The sequence below is a fragment of the Haliaeetus leucocephalus genome, unplaced genomic scaffold (genome assembly GCF_000737465.1).
Source record: "Haliaeetus leucocephalus isolate CR32 unplaced genomic scaffold, Haliaeetus_leucocephalus-4.0 Scaffold687, whole genome shotgun sequence".
Classification (NCBI taxonomy): domain Eukaryota; kingdom Metazoa; phylum Chordata; class Aves; order Accipitriformes; family Accipitridae; genus Haliaeetus; species Haliaeetus leucocephalus.
Window position 1 is genome coordinate 3,180,800 of NW_010973123.1, and position 13,307 is coordinate 3,194,106.

At 42.2% G+C, this 13,307-nt stretch overlaps 1 protein-coding gene across 4 annotated transcripts in view; it reads left to right on the forward strand.

Annotated features, from left to right (window-relative positions):
- Window positions 1-13,307, forward strand: part of MICU1 (mitochondrial calcium uptake 1) — a 97,147-nt gene that overhangs the window by 17,429 nt on the left and 66,411 nt on the right. For all 4 annotated transcript variants that reach the window (XM_010579911.1, XM_010579912.1, XM_010579913.1 and 1 more), the window contains exon 4: window positions 4,038-4,200. In XM_010579911.1, the coding sequence (XP_010578213.1) occupies window positions 4,038-4,200 (163 nt within the window). The remainder of the gene's footprint in view (window positions 1-4,037; window positions 4,201-13,307) is intronic.

Below are 13,307 nucleotides of genomic sequence, written 5' to 3' on the forward strand. Positions count from 1 at the left end.
CTGCACAGGATTTAATTTTTTTTCCTTTTAACCTGAGGCTTAGCGTAAACATTGACTGTCTCAACAGCAGCTTTGCTCTTGTAGAGCAATAGGGATTACTTGCTCATCTTTCTCTTCCAGTACATATTCTATTAATAAATGCCAAAAAGGGCCTTTTTCCTTCTGGTCACGTAATGTCTTTCTGGAGGCCCCTGATTACATGAGGCTGCAGTTCTGAGGACAGGATGAGAATTTTTGGCTGCTCTCCACTGCATCGAGGGCTGGTGCATACTGGGGGAAGGCAGCCGCCTGGGTGCACGCTTTGCCAGCAAAGTATTTTGGAGTATTCCCTAGGTGAGACATCATGAGAGGAGAGACTTGCCTGGGATGATTTTATGTCCAGATTGTTTTGAAGCAGTATAAAAAACACCTCACAAATGGTGGTGTGTACACCCAAATATATACACGTGTGCTTTTATTTTCACATTTGTATAGCGAGATCAGGGCACCCATATTATCACCCACTTTGTGTTTCGCACTCAGTCTTGAATAAGTGAGTTGTTCCCATTTGCAGGGTCTTGGCTGTTTCCTTCTTGACCTAGCTTCGTGTTCAATCCAGTCTTGAAGTCAGAGGGATGGGTTATAGCGTATTTGTCAGCTTTTGCCAGCTGATTAGACCATGTTAGCAAAAATGAGGCAATTGTGAGTTCAGCTGCAGGCAAAAGGGAAGAAGTGTTGCTGCATTTGCTCAGTTCTTGTAGGAAAGTTTGAGGAAGAAGTGCGATTTCAGTTGTGATGAAAACAGCCTGTGAGATACTAAACAGGTATTTTAGGTTCTACTTTTTTTGGTCTGCATTGTGACTTATTCAAGACTGTTGTCCCTCATAATTTTTCAGGAATGTATTTGTCCAGAAAATTCTGGTTTCATGTATGTCACAGCTAATTGTTGGAACTCAAATGGGTGCAGATAATTAAAACTAACTGTAGCTTCCCATGAAACTGAGTAGCTGTACATAATCATTTTCCCTTTCGGATCTGAAACTCAAATCGCTTAACAGGTAGCACACATTTCATATACTGCAGTGGGCGTTAGAGAGGCTGCTTTGAGACTTCATGGAGGCGGTAGGCCAGCTCAGCTCTCTTTAGCCAGACGTGGCAAACTTTGCATCAGAAGATGATGATCATTGAAAATCCTTAGTTTCCTGCTTTGCTGTCTGATGCTGCTCTGAGACCTAATGCAAAACGAGACCGGCAGCTCTCCACCTGCTGCACGCTTGGGTCCTATTTTTGTAAAGGCATTCAGCTGCCTTTGTTGGATGAGGGGAAGCCCAAAACCACTTATATATTTCTTATGAAACCACAGACTGCATGGGGACAAACCTCTGGGTTTGCAGATCTGTGTGGGGTTGTTGTGCTGCACGCAGAGACAGGAGGCCTTTTTTTAGCCTGTGTCGTTAGTAAGCTTTTGTGAGCCACACCGCATTGCTTTAGGAGCCCTACATGGCTTTTGAGCAACAAACTGACCTTTCCTGTTCTTGAGCCGTGTGTTCAAAATCACATCCCTATGAGGGCCTGGCAGTCATCTGATGAAGCTCTTCATTTAGCAGTACGCATGGATAGAAGACGGGATGGCAAATGATCTAGGAAGGAACCATGTAGTAAATGGACGCTTTGCTTCTGTTGCAAGTGATGATCGTGGTGGACTGAGCATGCAGCATGGATCTGAATGGGGTGTGGGAAAATTGCTGTGCCCAAAGTCGAAGCAAAATGTAGACAGCTTAACATCAATAAGGCAGGTACCTTTAGGATTACCCTGAGCTTGGAATAAGAAAGAGTTGGCAGTGAAGTTGCTGGACTGGTAAGGAGGAATCTCTGTAAAGATGTCAGGCGAGGCAATGCCCATACTCCAAAAATGAGAAGGAAAGCACCTGACAGCAACAGGCCTATCAGTAGCATCTTGGCAAGATCTTAAAACAGATATAGAGGAAAGATCCGCTGCAGATGTGAAGTCAAATGGGATAAAATGAAACATGGTTTTACTAGCAGAAGTGTCAGGAGTAATGTCTTTTGTGCAGGAATGGAGTTGTTGAGTAAGAGGTGTGAGTTACCTAGTTGGGTTGAAAGAAAGCATTTGATAGTGCCTTGCAAGAAATTTTTCCACAAGCTTGGAGAATCGGGAGTAATGTAAAGTCTCAGGCAGACAAGTGTTTTAGCTGGAAAGCGGGCTGTGTTGAAAGGGTGTCACGAGTGGAGGGAGCTGCTGGTCATGGTCTGTGGTGTCTGCTCTTGGCTCCAGTCCTGGGCTTGATACTGTAGTTGGTTTTAGTTGCCTTGCTCAAAGGTAAAAATAGTTAACTATGGTTTTGGCTGGTCAACTTGGGTGGGGTATTATTCATGATATCAGGTCATGCTACAGGAAGGAGTGAGATATGGGCCTGCAATCATGAGTCAAAAGATAACTTTGGCATAACAAGTTACTGTCTGCCAGGTGGGAGCTCTAGACAAAGATGTGCAGCTTGGCAGCTGGAAAGAGCTGGGAAAGTGTGTGTTGTCGTTTACCGGGGTTCGGCTGATAGACGGTGACTTGCAACTTTGCAATAAAATAATTGTTCTCTATCCAGTGCCCTTATCTTTGGTGGACCTTGTGGACTGAAGCAATAAAAATGGGAGTAGGTTTGATTATAGGTGCAAAGTCTAGTAGCAAAAGGGCCAAGGTACAAAAATTTTCTTCTGTGCTGATGACTGCAGGAAAGAGGGAGCTGGTTGTAGTGGTTGATGCAAGGACATTTCTGAATTATGAAAAAGCTATGGTGATGCTAAGAAGAGTGGGGAGAACGCTTTAGATATTGTCATTATAGATAATGTCAGCTTTGGCTGCATTTGCTGGAGATATGAGCTGGAACAAATGTAGAGGAGAGAGGCTTTGCTTTCCCCTAGTTGCTTTTCTGAAGCCTGGCTTGGGGGATTAAAAACTTTGGCTTGTTTTATCCTAGAAGTATGAAAAACTGGAGAGGGTGTTTTCTGTCTGATAAACATCAGGGTGGAGAAGTTGTTTGAGTTAAACGACAAGGCTGAAATAGGACCAAAGCTGTAAATGATCTACAGCCGCCTTGGCAATACCCTTGATCTTGCCTGTTCTCTTCCAGCAGATCGTTGGTTGTTTTTTTTTTTTTTTCCTGTGGCTCTTGGCCAGAAGTACTGGAGGTTTCAAGTACATTATGGATTGTTAAACATGGCATGTAATGCAGGAATAAAAAGCTGAACTAAGAAGGAAAGTTTTCTGCTCTAATACATAATGAAGTGTAGGTCTTTGCCTTTTTCCTCCCTTGTGGCCTTATGTTGTGATTTTGTTTATAAAAGCTTTCTGTTCTCTTTGATTAATTCCAGCTGTGTGTTGGGGAATATGGTTCTAGGTACAAAATAATTGCTGCTGGCAGAGTTAGCAAGCGGCAGATTGGTGGGGAGAAGAGGACTGACTAAGGAATGCTTCTGCAGTATTTTGCCAATGTGATAGAAAAGAGGAAAAAATGAGGTTGGGTGACTGAGCAACCAGCTGTGGCTCCAAGTAGTTTTTTCCAAGGCTCAGCTTGAAAGTAAAGGTCTCTCCCAGCTCTCCAAGACTTTTTTTCTTTTACTTCATTTATTAATCACAAATCAGTCCCTTCAACACTATGGTTAAAATGTTGAGCTGCTTTAGATTCATGAATGTGATACTAGTGCTGTTTTATGTTCATGTTTAAAAGTGCCTTCAGGGATTTTGTTAATTTGTTTTTCCTCTGCCATCGTGAACAGTCAAAACGTACTGATAGTGAAGACTCTTACTGTTTGCTCTTAATCCTGGGACATCAGGAACTGATATTTCCAATTTTCCTGGTAGTTAAAAGGCTGAGGCTAGGAAGGGGGGTTGACCCTTTCAGCATTTTTTTCTCAAGTGTTGTGTTGCTGCACACAGCTTTGTTGTCCTGTGGCAAAACCTTCAGAGGACTAAGGGTGGCTGCTAATGTAGGTGTTGGGGGAGGAACCATGCACATCTAATGCTGGTTAAATTTCATTTCCAGGTCATGGAATATGAGAACAGGATCAGAGCCTACTCCACACCAGACAAAATCTTCAGATACTTTGCTACTTTGAAAGTCATAAACGAGCATGGTGAATCAGAGGTTTTTATGACACCGCAGGATTTCGTGAGATCAATAACACCTAATGAAAAACAACCAGAAAGTAAGTGATGTGTGTGTAGTAATGGGAGGAACTAATACAGTGAATGAAATAAACTCTTCAGTCTCTGCTTACCTGATCTTTAAACTTCCCATCAAACAGTTATATTGTCTGGTATCGTTCTCGTTATGTTGAGAGGTACAGCACAAAAGGGGGGTTGCTGTCTGATTAGGGTGCTGCCACAGTGAAAAAAAAGTGATGCTCTAAACCCATACGTGATGGCAATGCTATGATGTGCGGCAGGATAATGGAGAGACAACAGATGCATGAGTGAGGCATAAAGCTACCAGTGCAGCTGTGCAGGGGCCACACTCGTGTCTCCAGCAGAGCCTGCAGTGTGTTCATGCTGGCTTGAACCTGGCTGACTGGCAGCAGTGCAGTACTGCCAAATAATGGTGATCATTCAGGTTCAGAAGTGTTGGTCGTGGTATGCTTCTTGGGAGCTTTGAACCTGGGATTGCTAGGGCTAGAAAGCACCTCCTGAAACTATCTATTCCATCTCCATGCTCCAAACCCAAAATTAGCCTAATGCCTTCCATGTTGCCTAGAGTGCTATTGCAGCATAGTAGAGCTCATGAGCCCTTGAGGAGCAGATGAGATTACTTTTTTACATATTTAATCGTGAAAGATTACCTTCAGTGGAAACATTTTAAGAAGTGTTCATAGACCTACAAAAGGAGGTTGCTTTGGCAAGGAAACCTTAGCAATAAAGGGGTCCAGGCAGCCCCATGTGCCTGGCTGAGCTGTGATGCTGCTGGCCAGGGTGGGACTCGCCTCTGCTGGCTTCAAATTCCCTGCGGATTGCAGGGAAGCATGTTAGCTGTGGTACCTCTGGGGGTTTGGCTGGCAACAAGCAGGAGAGCAGACACTTTTTTCTGGTCTGGAAAGCTGTGTCCTGAGCATTTGGTAAGAGGTTGGTTTTTGTGGGGTAGCAGGAGGATTTTGCTTGTCTTCTGTTTTGGAGAAGATTTGTCTTTTGGATGAGACATGGGAAATCAGGTTTCTTGGTCTCCCACAGTGTATCTGAAAGAATGAAACAGGCTCTTCTCTCTGCAGGCATTAATGAAGAACCTCAGTCCCCAAATGTTAACTTTTTGAGAGTGGGGTTTATGTACAAAGTGTGAAACTGCTTTGATGTCTTGCATGACAGCTGCTAAATAAATACCATGTACGCTTGTGCTTAGAAAACAACAATATGAAGTGTGTGCAGGAGGGACAAAAAAAATAATCCTGGCATTAGTGTTAAAAGAATGTTGGTGAATTGATATCTATTATCAAGTCCTGAAAATGGCTGTCGTTTTCATATGAATGACATGGTTTCATCTTCAGTGAAGAAGTAGTTTGAGCAATAAACAGACGATAGTGTTCTTAGATAAGACAGTAACACACAATTTCAGCATCTATCTAAAGCTCCTTGAACTGGTAATTTGAAAAGCACTAGCACCTGGTTGAGTGTGAGTCTTCCCATGCAAGTAATTTTTTTTTTTGTCAACCAGCTTAAAAATAGAAAACATCCTATGTTTAATTTGAACGCATCTGATCCACTTTTACTTCTTCCATACAATGTATGTGCTTGGTGCATTTTAAAGTGTGCGCAGAAAATAGGTGGACGAGTGCTCAGAAAATACCTACTTTGGAGACAAGCAAAGGTGACTAATGGGAAATAATTTGTCAGTCTTAGCCACTAACTTCCTGCTGTAACTATTATTATCCTGGCTAGGTGAGCTGCTTAAATGGCTCTGTGAAGCCTGTCGCTGCCTTTAAGTGCCTGTAAATGCTGCCAGTCAGTCACACAAAGCAGCCTATGAGGGAAGAAAATTGCCTTAGTGATACTTAGAGGTGCTCTTGGAAAGTTGAATGAGATGGAAATTGAGCTTTGGGTGCCCATCAGCAGGCAAAGCAGGAGCATGGGCATCTTCTGTCTTGTTGGTTTGAAAATCCGTCTTGAAGAACATTACAGTCATGGACTTGCTTCTAGATGAAGCTGCTGCTAGGATGATTGTTCCTTATGAGCACTGTACATCATGGCAATCACAGTAAATGTTTTTTTAATACATAATAAACAGTAGAAGAGTAAAACACTTAATGCTACAGTAAAGTCAAACTAGCCATAACCTTGTTCCCAAATGTTTTAAAAGCTGGTAGTGGGGGGAAAAAAAAAAAGGTAGTTCTGATTTAAAACCAGAAATTAAAGACAAAGACTGCTACCTGCTGGCCGGTTTATTTCCATACTTTACATCCATTTGGTACTTTTGACTCATAGGATAATCTAGATAATATATTAGTAGGGAAATGCCAAGGCTGCTTTCTCCCTTAGTCACGACTCGGGTGTGTCCTCCACCAGGGCTGGAGCATCCCGCCTTCATACCAGGGTGCTCCTTTGGGTAGTGATGTAGCCCTGAGCATGCTTTGGAAATCTCCTTCAGGTAGCGTTGTAGCCTGCTGCAATCATACTAGCTCGGTAGGTTAATGCTTGAACTGAACTACGGGTTACTTTCTGCAGTCCTGTTGATCCCAGGGTTTTCCGTGAGCGGTATTTGTTGGTAGGTTTGTGTGGCGAAGCAATCACCTGCTGGTCCTGCATAAGCAGGCCAAAACATGAGCAGTGCAGGGGATGCTCTGAATGCTTAAGATACTGGTCCTAATCTCAGCGAGTAACTTCTTGTTAATGTATCTGCTATTTTACGGAGAGAAAATACTGTGGAATATAAGTGATACAGAGTAATGAGGTATTTGAGTCTCTGTTGTACTTATTTTAAAACTATTAATCTACTGTGAGGTATCTTATGCCTGATTCATTTTTATGGATTACGTAGGGGAAGGTTTGATTTATTGTCAATAAAGTGTCAACTTAATTCTAGACTGTGTTTTGCTAGCTTGGGGGAAATGAATGCCAGTTCATTAGCTCCTGTGGGTTGCTTTCTCTTAATAGTTCAGTAAAACTTTGTGCTGTAGCTTTTCCAAGTAAACAAGATGTGCTTAAGGTGTGACACACTCTTGCTGAGCTTGCAAGTGTCTGTCAGAATAAGCCAGAGAGTGGCATTAAACTTGGAAGCTGCTTTAAAAAGAAGAAAAAAAAAATCTTTATCTGCTATCTCAAAAGTCCAAGTGCCAACAGAAGCGTGGGCAGTGATATCTGCTCCCTGCAGTCCTGTGTTGTTTTTTTCCTCCCACCTCCTCTGGTAGCTGAGAGGTTGCTCGGCTCCAAGGCTGGATGAGCAGGGATGGTTGCTTCGTACCTGGCGCTTGCTTGGTACCCCAGCCCAAAATCAGCTGAAAATGACGTCTCAGTCTCTGGGTTAGGGTTTGCAAAACCCTCCATTTTAGATGTTGCAGCTCTTTGAAGACAGTGTGGGCTTTTTCTGGAAAAGGTGTATGAAGCCATGACTCGCGCTGTAACCGTGCCTGATACTTGCAGGTCATTGCTGGTGCATTCTCTGTAGTCCTACGTAGCTGTTGGCCTGCATTAATGTTTCTAAGTGCTTGGACCTGCTTGGTGGTGGCCTACCCAGTCCTCCTCTCTTTCCTAGTCTGTGAGTTTCCTCAATTTCCCCAGCTTTCTCTGTTTCCATTCTGCATTGCTTGTTTTCCTGGGGAAAGTGAGTATTTTGGGGCATCCTGGACTAAAAAGGAGCTGTGACATACTCGGCCAGTACTAGGTTTTTTTGGCCTTTGCAATAAGGATTGACAGAAGTAAAAAAAGGCTTCATATCTCATCACAGCGTGCTGTAATGAAGACAGGTTAGACCTAACCAGTTCCAGTGTTAGCCTCCCTGGTTAACCCAAATTCCTGCTGCATGCAAGACACTTTTCATGATCCACCACGCTCTGCAGCAGCTCAAATAGCTGAACTCTTGGAAATGATCTGGAAGGTTTTTCTATTTTTTTTCTTTTTTTTTTTTTCTTTTTTTTCTTGTCTGCAAGAAACCATGAACATGCTGTTGAAGCTCAGCCAGAAGCAGCAGCTGTGCCCCTGCAGCCTCTGTGCGCAGGATGGTGTTGGAGGAAAGGAGCTGTGAAAGATGGAGCCGATGTCTGGTGACTTGATCTGACTGTATAGCTTGATTCTCGGTTTTGAAACGGTTTGTTTTTCATGTCTGGACTTCATGAGCAGCTGAGCACAAGCTGGCTTCCGGATTGTTGCAGTGCTTGGGTGATGATTTGTTATGTTGTGTTAAGTTTGTAAAATAGGAACCTGATCTTCTGTAGAACCAGCAGTCATGAGCTGCGACAAGCACTCACCTGGTCTGGTGGGGACGGGGAGGACTCCCTAGGCTTGTACAGATCGCTAAAGTTAATGCAAAGTGTTCAACCGGGATATTTAAGACCCAGAAGGAAACTAGAGATGCTGAACTTGCCTTCTGGTTTGTTCGTGGGGACTTCTGTGTTCTCCCCCAAATACATCTGCTGGAGAGGTGTTCAGGGAAAGGATGTGAGTGAGAGGGAGAGGTAACTCAGTGGTTATCTCCTGAACCAGAAGGGTGAATAGATGTGGGTGTTTTTTCTGTGAAAATACAACATTCCTAGGCAAGACTAATTTCCGAGTCTGTAATGTCTGATACGAGACCCCAGGAACCTAGCCAAGGAGGAGCAAGTGAGAGGTGCATTTACATGCATGTTTATGTGATATTCATCAGAAGAAACAAATAATTAGGGCTTCCAGTATTGATGATGGGTTGGTATGGCTGATCAGTTGTGTTATGAATGTACATCTCGTGGGGAGACTGACTTGCCTGGTGGAGGAGGGGGAGATAAATGAGAGCAAAGTAGTTCTTTGAACAAAACAGTTCTGGACTTTAACACAAACCTGAGAGTGTTGCCCCCTGAGAAATCTCAGGCAGCTCATTCTTTGCTTGCAGATTACATTTTAAATTCAGGGGAAAATACGCATACAAACATCAGAAGCTGGATTACAGCTCTGGAGGGGAAAACTTGGTCCAGCATTTTCTCCTCCCGTAACGTAGTGTGTTGCAGGCATGGTTAGCAGGCTCTTCTTCAGTCTTGGTAATTGGCCCTTTTGCTCATCTACTTGCAAGAAAAAGAGTCCATGTTATCTATTAAGCAACAATGAAGGAAAAGCAGATGATGAGTAAATGTTACCCAAATAATGTGAAAAATCTGATAAGGATATAAAGACTGGAAGGAGTTGAAAAGGTTTTTCTATCAGTGGAAAACTGCTGGCATCCCAGAGGAAATCATGATGGTTTCCAATTGACCCTAACTGTGTTCTTGGCATAATATAATCGTTCTTCTGGATGCTAGTTCGTTAAATATTTTTTAACATTGCAATCTAACATCTGTTGCCCATGGTTTGTTTGTTGTTTGTTTTTTTTTTTTAACGGAATAACATGAAGAGCTTAGTAATTGTTTAGATATTTATCAAGTGTGGTAATTAGCTCGCTTTGAGTGAATCTGTGGAATGTATGTTTTTGTTAATGGAAATATAATAAGCATTTAACTTTAGATTTGATTAGAGCTGAACAAGAGTAATAGCAGGTTATCCTGTGGGTTTTTTTTCCTTTACATAAATAATTCCTTCTCCATTAAAACATCCTCCCCAGCCCAAAAAGAAAGAAGTAAATGCAGAGAATATGGGTTTCCTGTTGAACACCCTCTTTTCCCCATTGTGGCAGGCAGTGAGTGTAAGTAATTTGGATTTATTTTGAAATGTTTTTTATTTTTAGTGTACTGTGAAAGTACCATCATGTGGATAAGAGTGGATGCCTATATTCTTAGTATTGATGAGTAAGTGGTGTCAGTCTAATCTGAAATAACACATCTAGTGATGGTACTTGCTTAGGTACTCCACAGCAGTGCTGCTGTTGCCCTTGGTCCCCTGGTAGTACTTCAGGTGGTATCAGAATTTGTAAGAGTAATACATAGCAGTACTTAACGATTACAAGCAAGCTGGCTATGGTGAGCAAATTTGGAAATCGTTGCAGGTCACCATCGGTGCCGCTGAAAGCGCGTGGCTGGTGCAGAACCCTTGGCTGGGGGAGCAAAAGGGGCTTTGATAATCCAGAAGTGTAGTGAAAGGTGAGGTGGTGTACAGTGTTCCATGTAAATAAAAGGTCTGTTCTGGGGCAGGTCATGGTGAAAGCTCTGGGTTTGGGCAGAAACAAGCACCAAAGCCCAACTACTCTGGGTGGTCCCTAGGCAATCTGGAGTAGCTGTGGTGTGCATCGCGCTGCCTTTGGTCGCGGGGAGACTTCATGAAGCAGCCAGGTATCCTCCTGAAACTATTTCTGGATTTCATTGCTGTCTCTCTTGAAGTCCTTTAATCCATTTCTGGGAAAACAGTGTTTCAGCCCCGGCTTTTCAGTGAAAGTTGGAAAAGCTCTTTTTTACTGTTAAATGTGCCTATTAGCTTGTGTTCCTGCAGCTCGTCAGGAATAGCCCAGCCAGGGGATATTTGTTTTATGAGTGTATCACTTCCAGACAATCCTGCGGTAGCTTTAACTTAGCACGCTGCCTTTTGAATAACAGAGATGTAATAACTAACATTATTTCCTTTCCTTGTTCAGATGTGATTGTCCTCATTTGCGCAGTGTTTCCGTTAGCTCTCCAGCCTACACAAATGCTGAATTCCTATTATAATGTCTTGGAGGAAAGGCCTTTCAGGTTTTTTATGTAATGTAAAGAAAAAAGAAAGCAGGCATCAGGCAACAGTCCCACTTTGTTTCTTGGTTTCCTTTTGTCAACTATTAAGATTAAAGACTTGTGGAAAAACACATAGCTAAGTCCATAAAAAAGAAAATAAAGTGCATTGGGAAAGGGAAAATGTATCGAGTAAAACTGTGTGCCTTGAACATATAAATGCCCTTTTTCAGCTTTTGAATTGGCTTATTCTGTTGGGAGCTATGGTAAGGAGAATTTTATAGAGGGACTGAAGCATGCAGTGTAGTTAATCCAGCAGAACAAAGGGGATATCGTTGTGCATGGTTGGGAGAAAGGGTGAGCATAAAACACTGATGTGAACCAATATGCTTGTGCTTGCAATAGGTAATGCAAGCTGGTACAGTGACATGAAAAAAGGCAGTAGCAGCAGTGACAAATTTTTGTGTTGCATTTTCATATAAATGTCTCTCTCCCTGATCTCCGAGACATGCATAAACCAAGGTTATATATTTGCTTCTCGTCGGAAGCGATTGTGTCGAAGGAGGCTGACATGATATGGGTAATAACTACATTTCTGTAACTGCTATGGTGTTGTAAGCAGTTTCTTCAGCAAATAATGAAATGCTCAAAGCTCTGAAATGTGAGGACAGACCTGGTAACTTCTACACCAGGCATGAGGGTTTGGATGCAGTTACCAAAAAGCTGTAAGTCAGTCAAGGTCCATCACTCTGTCCCTTGCAGGAGTAGTCTCAGGTTACCCAGATGCTTTGTTTTTCTGTGTCTTTTCGTTAGGTGCCACAGGAATTGAGTAAACACATGGAAACAAACATTTCCATGCTTAGGTGAATGAGGCTGGACCAAACCTTAGTCTGGAGGCAAACTACCCTGTATTCAAAACTCCTGATTTCGTCAGTGTGTTCTTCTTTTGCTGACTACATCATTGTTGAAATTTATTGCTGTGAACTCTTGTGGTGCTTTTTAGTACCCTGCAGTCATACCCCCCATCACCTCCCCTTTTGCCCATCTCATGTTACATCTGTGGAGAGCACAAAGTTTGTAACACTAGCCTCTTCATTTAGTATAGGTACTGGTATTTTGCCTTTTAGGTATCATTTGGCTGTTTTGAATAACTTTTCTATATGTACATACAGACTTGTGTATATATATAATTATTTATTGTATATTATACAAATATTTATTATCTATAAGTATATATGATTTTTTAATATATCTATATCTATATAAAATAGTTGTTAGTTCATCTTTCCTTGCTGTTTAGCTACACAAACATCCATTCATTTTGGGTCTGCTTTGAAACCTGTTTGCTTTCCCGATAGTAGTGTCCAGTTGTTGGGGGAGGGGGGATGCCCTTAAGACATACTTTCACTTCCTATTTTTAACCCATCTCTTTTTTTAGCTTTCTGTGAGTACGTGTATAATGTCGGGCTGTCAGGAATATGTCTTACAGCACTATTTCCTGGCATGGGAAGAGGAGGTGTGATTGAGAAATTACTTTATTATGGCACATGGACATAAGCTAAGCTCAGCTTAGTGGTCAGCATCCAGATGGATGGTCAGGGGTGAGCTCTGACCAGATAACATGTCTCTAGTAAAATAAACACATTTATTTAATGAATCTTGCCTTTAAATGTGACAATACTTACTGTACTGCGTTTATACCCACAACTTTGAGGACAAAATTCTTCAGAAGAAGATTAAAGTCTGAAAATGCATATGAACATGCAATTTTCACTCTGTTGTCAGGCCCACAAAATATTGAGAAGGTGCTTTCTGGCTTGAATATTCACAAATCCAGAAAGTCCTCTGAAAATTACCTTGGCATTTGCAATTGGTGACAGAAGACTTTTAGCTGCTTTGGTTCAGAAAGGTTGAGGAGGTCGCCCTGGAGCGATTAATAACTCCATTTTCTGCACCGTAAACATTATGAACTTTTCCAGTAGATGGGAGGGCTTTTATTATCCTCCTTCACGAGCAGGTGATGCAGCAGGCGTGGGAGAGGTTTTATTTTGTTTTTTTTCCATCTTTTTTCTAATTTAAATTGAAATGAGGATGTGATAATTATAAACAGTGGCAGAAAATGCAGGGGACATCGCTCTGCTGAGGGGTTTTATTCTTCAGAGAACTGAAAATTGGCCTGTGCTCTCCCAAATTACTGGAAGTGCTCAATTTGAGTTCTGCTTAATCTCCTCTCAGGGCACATCTTCCCGATTTTGGATTGCAAAGCTCAGATAATTAATCTTCCTGAATATTTTTGTCATCTTGCTTGTATGTGCATTCATCAGTGTGCATATAACCTGCCAGGCATTGCGGGTTAGATTGAGAGCTCTGTGCCTTGACTCTGCAAATGCTAACGGTTTTTTTTCTCACCCTCTTCAAGATAGAAAAAACATTTTGTGATGGTATGAGAGATTGAATTTACTAGTATAAATAACCCGTCTCCCTGCCTTTCTTCAAGCTGCCCTTCTGGCTAA